Source organism: Nymphaea colorata, chromosome 14 (genome assembly GCF_008831285.2).
Source record: "Nymphaea colorata isolate Beijing-Zhang1983 chromosome 14, ASM883128v2, whole genome shotgun sequence".
Taxonomy (NCBI): Eukaryota; Viridiplantae; Streptophyta; class Magnoliopsida; order Nymphaeales; family Nymphaeaceae; genus Nymphaea; species Nymphaea colorata.
This window is the reverse complement of record NC_045151.1, coordinates 859255-871696: the sequence shown is the minus strand read 5'-3', so window position 1 is coordinate 871696 and position 12442 is coordinate 859255. Positions and strand designations below refer to the sequence as shown.

The following is a 12442-nucleotide window of genomic DNA, read 5'->3' as shown; positions in this document are numbered from 1 at the left end:
ATATAAGACAATCAGTTACACTTTTCAATTTACACACCAAATACTTGAAGGGATGATTTCCCACAAGATGCCAAAGAATGAGCTCGTTGATTGCTCCCTACTTCCTCTTAGTAATTTAGATATTTAGAGAGAGAACAATTGTTAGTAAAAGAGGTTCTTATTGCCTAAGTACTTCACATGATCGATTGCCTTCATCATCAAACATTTGCATGTTAGCAACTTTGTGAAGGAGAGATAATTGCGTTGCATACTTCATATGCTAGGTCCGTTCCCATTAAGCATCTACGCACAACTTGGTCTCGGACTGTGAATGAAGAAGTCTCGTAGCCCACATTAAACATTTGTATATTCCATGGCGTGTTTGGTCAAGCTTACAAAAAAAAAAAAAAAAATATTTGGACAAAAAAATTTACATGTTATAACTTGCAAAAGATTTAGTTTGGCCCCTTTAAAATTTTTGAAAAACATATTTGGGCCTTCGCAAAAATTTTGGAAAATATAATTAAGCTCTTGTGAAAAAATTTCTAGTTCTACCCTTAACTTTATGTGATACCCTTTCCACATAAGTGACATCAAGTTCCCATATTGTATTGCAGGCTTTTTTGAGCACCCTGTATATGAACATGGTTAGATGTGTCGTACGGTTATTATGGCTGCACACTGAATTAAAGTTTTTAAATTTTGACTAAAACTAATAAAATATCAATTTTTTAAACTTTTTAGATAGAACAAGTGAAGTTTTTACACGTAAAAATTTTTAAAAACAAAATTTGAGGTGGGGCCCAATGGAGGTCCTACCTTGACTAAGGGGACAAGACAACCCTTGTCCGTTTGGTAGTACTATGCCCAACCGGCCTGCGGCCATGGGCAGCTGACAAGCTAAGGGCAAGCGCATGCGTCGATGGCCCCTTGACCAATGCCTCAAGCCACTCTTGGCATTGAAACGGCCAGATCACACATGCCATAAGTGCTATAAGAGACTGGTTATGTGCACACCCTTCTGTACAAAATATATATATATATATATATATATATATATATATATATATATATATATATATATATATATATGCATATAATGAACAAAATATCTTTAATTAAATAAAAATAATTTTTTTTTATAACGACAACAAATGAATTATGAAAAAAATAAGAGTCTAAAATATATATTTCTTTATAAAAAATTCTAAAATATCTCATTCTCCCCTTTACTGTATATTTCCTTCACACATCCGGTGCTCGCACGTCTACACGAGCCTACCCCATTTGCGTCATTGTACCCCTAGTTTTTGGGCTCATAAGGGCCCAGACCATGAAAAGGCCTGGTTTTGGTCAATTAAGGCCGACCCAACTGCTCCCTAACCTAACTTGGCGTTGGCGTTGACTTAGTCAAAGACTGGACCAGAAGGCATTATTCTTTTCTTGCCCTAAACATAGTCCTAGCAGGAAACTAGCTCAATTAATTTACTCTTTTTTTTGGGTAAATATAAAATAGAAAGTAAAATAAAATAAAATATGTAATTATTGATGTAAAGTGATGGGGAGATCGGTAGGAAATATTAGTCTAAGTAATTGAAATAATGGATATGACCTAATGATAAAGTACTTATGATCAGTACAAAAGTTAACCTGCCCCAGTATACTACTAAAGTAAACACAACAAAATTGATTATCCTATGAGAACAAAGTCCACGAGCAAACAATCACTATCCAGGAAAAAGAAATCCGCGAAAATTTTTTTATCAATTTGAAGCATCACTTCACCTGGGAGGATCAAGTTTATCACTTCCTACAAATCAAATAACTCAGCGTGTGGCAGCCTCGGTGAAATTGTAGACAGCTACAGTTTTCACATCTTTATATCTCAAACGGTGGGAGAAAGGGATGGGTTGGTCATCTAAATTTTTAGAAGGGCAGAATTTAATTTTTTTCTATTAAAATTTCTAAATTTTGACGGGGGCGAAATATCATTTTAATTTTTTTTTTACATAAAACAACTTAAATTTTCTAAAATTTATATGTAAATTTAAAAAACAAATTGAAAGCTAAAACCGAATGTTTAAATTGCCAACCTCAATTCTGGGTTCAAAAAGCTAAAACCCCCTCTATGCAATTGAAATACCCTTAATATGTAAGAGTTTTAAGTAAATTTTTTTATAACGGCAAACTAGCACTTTTAACATGTCATGTGCCTGGTTATATGTGTTGTACTTTTGTGAGTATGGTTAATAATTAAAATATTTTAATTTATAGTTAAATTTTTTAAAAAACAAAAATATAAATAAAAAAAATTATGAATGATTTTTAATAAATGATCAAAATGTCCTTTGCGTACCATGCTGATGCAACTTTTTCTCGTCATTGGCCCTTTAAGCGGGTTGACCTCGTATTTTACGAGTTTCTAATAAAACCTGTGCACTACATTCACAACTTACAGAAATGAAGAGAGACATAGATGGAGATGGAGAGGAAGTTAGAAGGCTTTCCTTTGTTCATGCAGCAGTTCGCTGCTCTGCTGAAGAAGAACTTCCTTCTGTCATGGAGGAAGAAGAGAGCCACCTCCCTCGTGCTCATGTCGTCCTTCATCTTCATGTTCATCATCTTCTGCAGCGAGGAGGCTTACAGGTCGAGGCTCTCTTCCACCACCTACTATGACAATGCGCTCGATCCTCCTCCTCTGGTCTCCCCACCAATCCCCGAATGCGAGGAGAAGATAACGATCAAGCTTCCCTGCTTCGACTTCGCATGGAGCGGCAACGGAAGCAAGCGCATCTCCGCCATCGTCCACAACATCATGAAGAACAATCCTGGAAGGCCGATTCCTTCTCACAAGGTATATATCAACGATACCAACAATATTCACTTCTGCTGATATTTGTATATTCGAAATTCGCCCTCAACGTCCTTAATTATTAGCTTGCTGTCTCCTCTCTCTATTTCATACTACACACGCGCAGCAGCAACGCTCACCACTGTCAGAGTTTTCCGACGTTCTCATGGTCTTATAATAATGTACTTCTCAAAAGTTCATATTTGTCAGTATAACTCATCAATATCTCGAAGCATATATATATATATATATATATATATATATATATATATATATATATATATATATATCATCAAGTTATGTAGGAAGATCCAAGACGTATACATCATTTAAAGTTGTTGAATCGGTATTAACTTTCTATGTATAACATACTACTAGGACCACACACTTATCTCTATCATTGAGATCTTATTGTTGTTGTTTAGGTTGTTCGACAATCAATGGAGAGAACCATCCATTGTTGTTTAAATTGATTCTCTTACGAGATATAAGATAATCAATTAAACAACAGCAGATTGATTCCATTCTGCCGGATGCCGGATGTTGCCGAATGGGTAAAGTATAAAAATTTGCCACTAAAAAATAGTCACTATATTGACATTAGCAATGACTGAAAGTGCAGCGAGGGTTTAGATTGGCTTTAGCAACCATTCACAGTATTCTTTTTGACAATGAATTTTTAAAGTTTAGCCATCCGGCATATACGGTGGAATATATGTACGGTGGTACAGATTTGGAGTAAATTTATGGTTAATAATTTGCAATAATTGAAAAATTTCCCAGAAAAATGGTTTTATAAGTTCATTAGAGAATTTTCACTCCATATGAACACAGAAATGGAATCAATTTCTTAAAAGTTCCATGAACGTTATTGAATTAACTGCACAAGGACATAAAAGCAGTCGGTACAAAAATCTCTCAAGAAAACAACAAAAGAAATGCTTAAGGGGACAATTATCGTTTAATAGAAAGAAGGACTGTAGAACAGCCATTTGAAGGGTATGAGTGTATGTGTTTCATACCGACTAGTTATAGCTTAATATTATCATCAATGATAGTAGCATTTGTGAGACACATGTTTAAGTCATATACCCTTTTATAATCATCTAATAATATAAGACAACATAAAAGAAAAAGCTATAAAAAGGCATCTAACATGTGGTCAAATAACAGATCGCTAAAGTGGAGCAATCCAACAAACTCGACCCTTCACATTGTAAAACTGCAAATAAATGAGGAGAAATGATAAAATAAAGAGAAACTGATCATGACCACGATTCATAAACGTGAAGGTGGTTCTAAAAAACTGAAAATTAAAACCCAGGAACTGTACGCTGGATTTTGCGTTGAACTCCATCAAGAACATTGAATTGATAAATGAAATATATACATACATAAACGCACACACGGCGTCAAGATAATTTGTAACTTACTGCCGCAGGTGAAATCATTTGAGACGGCAAGTGAAGTGGATCAATGGCTGTATGGCAACCCCATGCATTGCCCAGGGACTCTGCACTTCTTCGAGAGGAACTCCACAGTGATCAGTTATGGGATCCAGACCAACTCAACCACCGTGGCAAAAAATTGGAACTTCGAAGACCCAACTTTCAAATTCCAAATCCCACTCCAAATTGCTGCAGAGCGTGAGATTGCCAGATCACTGATTGGAGGTACATTCTCCATGGCCATATTTTTATATAATAAATCAAGGCTTGTGGAGAGAGAGAAAGAGACGTTTGGGAGTTTGGCTATTTATTAAATTGCAGGCATATCAGCATATGTTGTTGCCAAAATATGCACCATTCAAAAATTTGTCACTCGTGGGAATTTTTATTATAATAACTCTAGTTCACTTTTCTTATAGCCATGATTGTAATATAAAGAGAGCAATTCCAAAACCCATGGCAACAGGGGTGGAGGCAAGGTAGGGCCTGAATGGGCCTTGGCCCCACCTCAATTTTTCTTTTTTAAAAAAAATTTACATGTAAATTTAAAAAAAATTTACTTGTTTTATATGGAAATTTTGAAAAATGATATTTTGGCCCTAGTCAAAATTTAGAAACTTTAATTCTCCTCCCTTCTCATGAAAAATTTCTAGCTCCGCCCCTGCATGGCAAGAACCAAGTTCCAAGGGCTGTTTATGGACCAACCACATCGTTTGTTTGCTTTTTAAGTCTTTAAAAGCAAATAAACTTGGAAGTTATAAGTTGGTTGAAAAATATGTTAGGAAACCTTAAGTGGGATGAACTATGACTTTGACATATAGTGAAGTTTGCTTTCATTGGTGGACTGAAACTGACATATGACGTAACTGCATGGCCATGAAGATGACCATTTCAACTGGACTGTTGGGCTCAAAGAGTTTGCACACCCTGCATTAGGAATGTTCTCTGCTGCTGGGGGTTCAGCATCATTGTTTTTGGCAGCTGCATTGTTTGGTTTCGAGTTTCAGATGAGCAGCTTGGTTGCAGAAAAGGATCTCAAGCTTCGTCAGGTATTGGTTTTATGGAGCTTCTTTGCTGAAGCTGCAAGAGTCAGTTTGATACATGTTAGTAGGACTGTTAATTTTTATCCATAATATTTTCAATGTTAGTAAATTTAGCTTTCTTAAGAGGCTTCCAATATGCTCTATTTTTTCTTCATCTTCACATGATCATCATGTTTCTTCAAGAAAAGAAGTGCTTACCTCAGACATGCAAAAAACAATGCAGGCACTCACCATAATGGGTCTCTTTGATTCTGCATATTGGTTGTCTTGGCTGGTGTGGGAGATTTGCTTGACACTTCTGTCATCACTTTTTCTAGTATTGTTCGGCATGATGTTTCAGCTCAGATTTTTCCTCAAGAACAGTTTTGGGATACTCTTCTTTCTGTTTTTCCTCTTCCAATTCAATATGGTAAGTTGTGAATATCGATCTGCAACTTTTTGCATTTGTTAGTGGCCAGCTGAAGACATGACATGTCTTCTGTTTTGCTGCATTCGATCTTTTGTCTTATAAATTAATTGAAAACATTTGTCATTTGATTTTTTGGGCCGTCACAATGTCTAAAGGTATAATATTGAGTGGAGCCGAGAGTTAAAAGATGAAATCATTTCATATGATTGGAAAATTCAATTGTCTGGCACTGCATTTTGCATGCACATGAAAAATGCAAGTCCCAATTGCGCATCAAATCTAAAGGACTTTTCATTCAATAGGCACCAAGAAGGATGTTGGCCAAATTCACTGCACCAAAACCTAAATTCTTATGTCAACTACAAGCTACCCTGAATAGAATAGTAGAGCCTAGCTATTCTTAGACATAGTACTGTTGTATCTAACTTGTGACTCAATTTCATTAATCCTATGCAACATATATCCTGGCCCTTCAGTCAATGTTCTGGCGCTTGACATGATGACAATGACTTCAATGAGATATTCACAACAGAATATGAAGGGATCTTCTGCTTGTTGCTTCTTAAATGACAATTGTACAACAACCATAGTCCAAGACAATATTTATTAAAAAACAAATGGCTTCTGTTTCAAATGGCTTGAATTTGTTTAACCTTATGACTCATAAATCAATTAGAAAATGAGCTCATATTTGCAGAATCTATAAAATTATACACCAAGCATTAATCAGCAGGTCCTCAACGATCTTGTCTTAACAAGGTAAATGATGGAACCAACCTTTTACCTTTGGTGATTAGTTTCACCATTTCTTCTAGCTAGATGCTTGGTTTCTAATAAACAGTTTTTTGCAGATTGGGATTGCCTTCATGTTATCTACATTTGTCAACAAGGCATCATCAAGTGGTAGATTTGGGCTATACATTCTCATCATTGGCTTTATAACCCAGGTATATTGCTACAAGGAGGTATGAAATGCCTACGTATTTTCAAGATGATAATCAAATGTTCCATCTTCAAATCTGGAATGATGATAGCAGCAAATTGTAGTTGACTTGCTCATCTACTTCAACTAGCCTTTTTAACATATTATACATATTGGCATAAGCCATGAATGTCATTTGGTAGGAGGAGCACATTCCTGATCTGACTATCATTCTATATTTTTTGTGGCTCTTTACTTGGCCGGAACTTTTATTACATACATATACAATTCATGAATTCATGCAGCCTATGACAAGCTTTGGATTTCCATATCGTCTTGATGTTTCAAAATCAATAAAGGCAGTATGGTCCTTATTCTCTCCAAATCTTCTCGCTGAAGCCCTTGTACTACTGGGACATGCAACAGCCACACCTCTTGACACAGGAATTAGTTGGTCTGATCGTGCAAAGTGTCCACCAGCAGATTCTGACTGTTCATTAACCATTGTAAGCTTCATGGTTATCATTTTTTTTTTGTTTAAATTAACATCTAGAAAGCATAGAGCTATTTGTTTTTTACATCCTAATTGTATATTTTAACCCCAATGTTTGTCTTCTAGCATACACACATACAACCAAACACTTATATTTTTTTGTAAAGATAGAAAGCGAACGAGTTTGTAAAACTACAAATTCTATATTTTGTTTTATATGTACATCATATGGTAAAATAAAATGCTCAGCACTAGATTCAAGACAGAATATTAATTGTGAGCTAGTCAGGTAAAGGAGTAGCTATGTAACTTACAAGTGTTAAAAAAAAAAAGTTAGCGTATGTGGATTTTTAGTGATGCTAAGAACAACACTTTTTTTTTGTCACAATCTAAAAGTACGACTCGATAGAAGTCACTAAATATATTGATAAATCCAGTTTTTATTTCTTCTTCATCATCATCTATACAAATAAGAGTGCTGCTTGATTCTAACCAATAAGCATATGGTTTTGTAGGATGGCATCATGAAATGGCTTATATCAACATCCTTCTTATGGTTCATTCTGGCAATTTACTTTGACAATATCTTTCCAAATCCATTTGGTGTGAGGAAGCCTTGGTTTTACTTTATGCAATCTACATACTGGACTGGGAAAGGAGGCAATGCAGCCATAGGTAAGCTAAGCCTCTAAAAACCTCAGCACGTACTTGCCAACTCTTTTAGCTGAAGAGAAGAAAAAATAAACGAATATTAGATTATGGATCTCACTTGACAAAACCAGAGCCACTATATTCAAATTGGAAGACAAATGTGTTCTTAATTAGTCAACAGTTTAAAGCTTGATCTGTTTGTTGTCTATGACCCTCATGATGTAGAACTTCTCTAGTGTCATTAAACTTCAGAAAATAGAGAATCTTGTACCAACTTTGATTTCTTTACTTTGTTAGAAGGGGGGACATGCAGTTTCATGAATTCAATACCAGCCTCAAGTACTGAAACTCCAGATGATGAAGATGTTCTTGTTGAAAATACTATAGTAAGGCAACAGGCAATGGGGTCTGCAGTTGATGAAAATGTAGCTGTTCAAGTTCGCGGGCTTAGAAAATCATATCCTGGAAAAAGGGTTGGATGTTGTAAAAGATCTGCAGAACACCATGCTGTGAAGGTATGCATGGTAGTCGCCTTTGACAAGGTCTAGAAATAAATATAGTGGATATATAAGTCTTAGCATGTGTGAATTATGAAAGTTATAATTAAGTTATGGATTTTTTATTCTTCTTATACTTTTGTATGCACAATTAATTTCAGGAATTATGGTTGAACTTTGCCAAAGATCAGTTGTTTTGTCTCTTAGGACCCAATGGAGCTGGAAAGACTACTGTCATAAATTGCTTGACTGGCACTACACTCGTAACTGGTGGAGATGGTAATGACTAACAAAAGAGGAAAATTAGTAATTATTTTTCATGATATATGTATATATTTAAAGTTAGTAAAATATCTAATTTGTTAATGATTTGTCAGCGCTCATATATGGGTATTCTATCCGAAGTTCTGCTGGTATGTTGGCAATCAGGAGGATGTTAGGAGTTTGTCCTCAGGTTATTTGTCATTTTGTCTATAGATTTTTTTCGATATCCACCTCGACAAGTTAAAATTTATTATTATAAATTCTATTCTTTTTCAAACAAATTGTTATTCTTCAGTTTGATGTGCTATGGGATACTTTAACTGCCGAAGAACATCTGCAGCTTTTTGCTAGAATTAAAGGCCTATCTCCTGGCTCAATCAAATTGGTAAACTATCTCATGATCACTTGGTCTAAGTGTTTAAGGCAGTATTTCACATATTGCATCTTTCCTTTATGCAGATTGTCGAGCAGTCACTGGTACAAGTAAAACTTACTGAATCTGCTAAAATGGGAGTTATGAGCTTTAGTGGGGGAATGAAACGCCGCCTCAGTGTTGCTATAGCACTTATTGGAGAACCAAAATTGCTTTTCCTTGATGAACCAGTATGTTCACAGATACAATCAGTATTACTTTGATCAATTTGTTTACAACCTGCATTTTAAGTTTAATGCATCTTTGGTATTTTTCCTAAAGTTAGTCTAACTGGCCGGTGAATGATCACCAATAACCAAAGTGCATCTAATCTAAGCTAACTTTAGCAGGCAAACAATGTTTGACAGGATGACTGAACTATCATATAAGTGGTATATATCTTAAGGTGGTGGTGTTTAGCTACACTTGTTTTAAATAGATTGGTAAGTATTCTAATTGGGGTCACTAATTACCATGAATGCAGACTACTGGCATGGATCCTATTGCTAGGAGGCATGTGTGGGACATCATTGAGGATGCAAAGAAAAGAAGTGCAATCATCTTGACAACACACTCAATGGAAGAAGCTGACATTCTAGGTGACAGAATAGCAATTATGGCAAGAGGAAAGCTCTGTTGCTTAGGGACCTCAATAAGGTTGAAGTCACGTTTTGGTGCTGGCTATGTTGCTACTGTTAGTTCCTATGGAGGCGGCCCTGAACATAGTCTAAATGGCGGTGAACAATCCCTTCCAATTGAGCCACAACATAAGCTTGTCAAGCAATTTTTTAAAGAGGTAATTTTAACGAGATCGAGTTGCGTGCACCCGGCGATGCGTGCAACAAGTATGCACCTGAGGAACAAAGAAGCGGTGTTGGTGTATTTTAGAAATTTTTTTATGAAGAAATGTATTTTTTAGATTTTAAATTTTTTCATTACCCATTTTTGTTCCTCATAAAAGGGCTTGTGTTTTAGTTGGTTAAGGGTATTTTGGTCATTAACACCATTGTGAATAATTTTTTTTTGTGCACGGGGGTAGGCAAGGCATACAACTAATTTCAAATTTTAACATAAATATACGTAATGTAGCATGTGGATACTATCTTTTGGCTGCCATTCTGATTTTGACATGAATATAAACCAGTTTAGACCGGCCATGTCCATGTGTCACAGATTTATGTTCAATGATGAGTTACTTTCACTAATGAATTTGCAGAAACTGGACGTAGAGCCAAAAGAAGAAACGAAGGCCTTCCTGACTTTTGTCATCCCTCACGAAAAAGAAGCATTATTAGCCGTAAGATTACTTCTATTTTTTGTCATTTTAGTCACATGCACTCAGATTTCTTACTATTGCCATCTTCACTACGTTACAGGATTTCTTTGTAGAGTTACAAGAGAGAGAGCAAGAGTTTGGAATTTCAGATATTCAGCTTGGCCTTACAACACTAGAAGAAGTATTTTTGAACATAGCAAAAAAGGCAGAGTTAGAGTATGCTTCTTCTGAGGGGAATTTGGTGACTCTTAACTTATCATCTGGTTCCTCAATAGAGGTGTTTAATTGTCTGAACTTATCATCTTGTCATTTTAGTCACATGTTCATTTGATCTACTCTGCGAACCAACTCAACACAGTCACCAATCTAAAAAAGTTAAACGAACTAAACTCATCAACTTGTTTCTCCTATGCGATCTTATAATCATGTTACTACAAGACTTCAGCTGAAACCAACTTAATATGTATCTTTTTTTTTATTTCTAATTGTAGATAAGCAAAGGAGCAAGGTTTGTGGGTATTCCTGGAACTGAGTCAGGAGAGCGCCCAAGAGGAGTCATGGTTGAAGTCTATTGGCAACAAGATGATGCTGGTGAACTGTGCATTTCTGGTCACTCGGAGGAAATTGCCATTCCACCTCTGGCTCAGGAGGTTACACCTATTACACCCACTACTTCCTGTGGATTTTCAATCAGAAGGCGCAAACCAGTAGTGGGGACTATCATCTATCCTGAACAAGTTCAGAATGCTAACAACAGCTAGTTTAGGACACAGATGAAGTCATCCACAGCTGCATGCATTTAGTCACATGTTTTAAGTTACACATTTGTGCGTGTTGTCAGAAGAACCTTAGTCCTGTATTTCTGAAGTAAGTGTAAACTAGTGATCTGTATGCTAAGTGTGAACTAGTGATCTCCATGCATGTAAGATATACAGTTTAAAGGAGATGAAATAATGGAGCTTCGATAAGATGTCGTAAATTGCTACGATGTGGTTTGGAGATGTTTTGTCGAAAAGGAACCTGCATTTGAGCAATCTTGGCAGCTTAAACCATGTGGCTACTACGCCCTTGCCCTTGAGGCTTATGCGCTTATATATATATATATATATATATAGAGAGAGAGAGAGAGAGAGAGAGAGAGAGAGAGATATCTTCATACCAAGTTTTTCGAAATGGTCCCACACGTTGCACTGATATCCATACCCATGTGATATAGTTTTTTATATTGTCCAAATGTCCGTCACATTTTTTTCCTTGTTTTCATTTAACCATCCATTATTCTGGATTGAACGGTTCTCATTAGATGACAGGGTGACTCTAAAAAACTGGAGTCACCATAAATCTTTATAAATATATATTTATATATGTGTGTGAGAGGGAGAGAGAGAAATTATATTTATATATGTGTGTGAGAGGGAGAGAGAGAAATACATCTTGTTTTAGAAAAATGCAAGGATCGAACTAGTTCATTATGTTGGCCCCAAGACATAAAGAGCCCCTATAATAAGTGCAAGTCGCATGCTTTAAGATGACAATACCTTGGTAAATCCCAAAGTTTCTAGTCCCAACAGAGAATTGATTTACATTATTTACATCAGCATCAGTCACAACTCGAAGAAAAAAGTAAATCCCAAAGTTTCGAATCCCAACAGAGAATTGATTTACGTTATTTACATCAGCATCAGTCATAACTCGAAGAAAAAAGGGGCTCATTAGTTAGCCACGGCGAATAGTGGCTAATAAAGGACGTCGAAAGCTTTTCAGCCACGGAACGTCGTAGAAGCATAAATTGACCTTGCATTAATGTTATCGCTTGCAATAGTGCATGTTATAACATTTGATTAAATGGAGATAATTAGCTTCAACGGCAATAGTGCTATCAGGTGGTAACAAAGGATCCGAATCCTATGTACGCAGATTCGGATCAGATACATCTTTAATCATATCCGCTTTTTTGGATATTCATGTATTTGAATTTGGATTTAGATTCGAATTCGAATAAATCAAAATCATATCCGAATCCGAATCCAAAATCCGATTTTACAATCCGAATCCAATCCGAATCCGATTTTTATATTTATATCCGAATCCGAATTTTGAACCGGCTTTCGTCATTTTCTAAGTATTAGATAGAGGATATTTGTCTAAAAATGAATCTGATTCGTATCCATATCCGAATCCGATCCGATATTCATGT

General features: G+C 35.9%; 1 protein-coding gene across 1 annotated transcript; it reads left to right on the top strand.

The window, feature by feature from the left end:
- Positions 1-2455: 2455 nt before the first annotated feature.
- LOC116267694 (ABC transporter A family member 2-like) lies at positions 2456-11113 on the top strand. Its single transcript, XM_031649561.1, has 16 exons — positions 2456-2833; positions 4272-4503; positions 5161-5327; positions 5545-5730; positions 6582-6677; positions 6958-7158; positions 7661-7820; positions 8094-8311; positions 8455-8572; positions 8671-8747; positions 8853-8942; positions 9017-9160; positions 9454-9765; positions 10186-10266; positions 10346-10522; positions 10737-11113. The coding sequence occupies exons 1-16, from the start codon at positions 2456-2458 to the stop codon at positions 11004-11006; spliced, it is 2907 nt and encodes a 968-aa protein (XP_031505421.1). The 3' UTR covers positions 11007-11113.
- The last annotated feature ends 1329 nt before the right edge of the window (positions 11114-12442 follow it).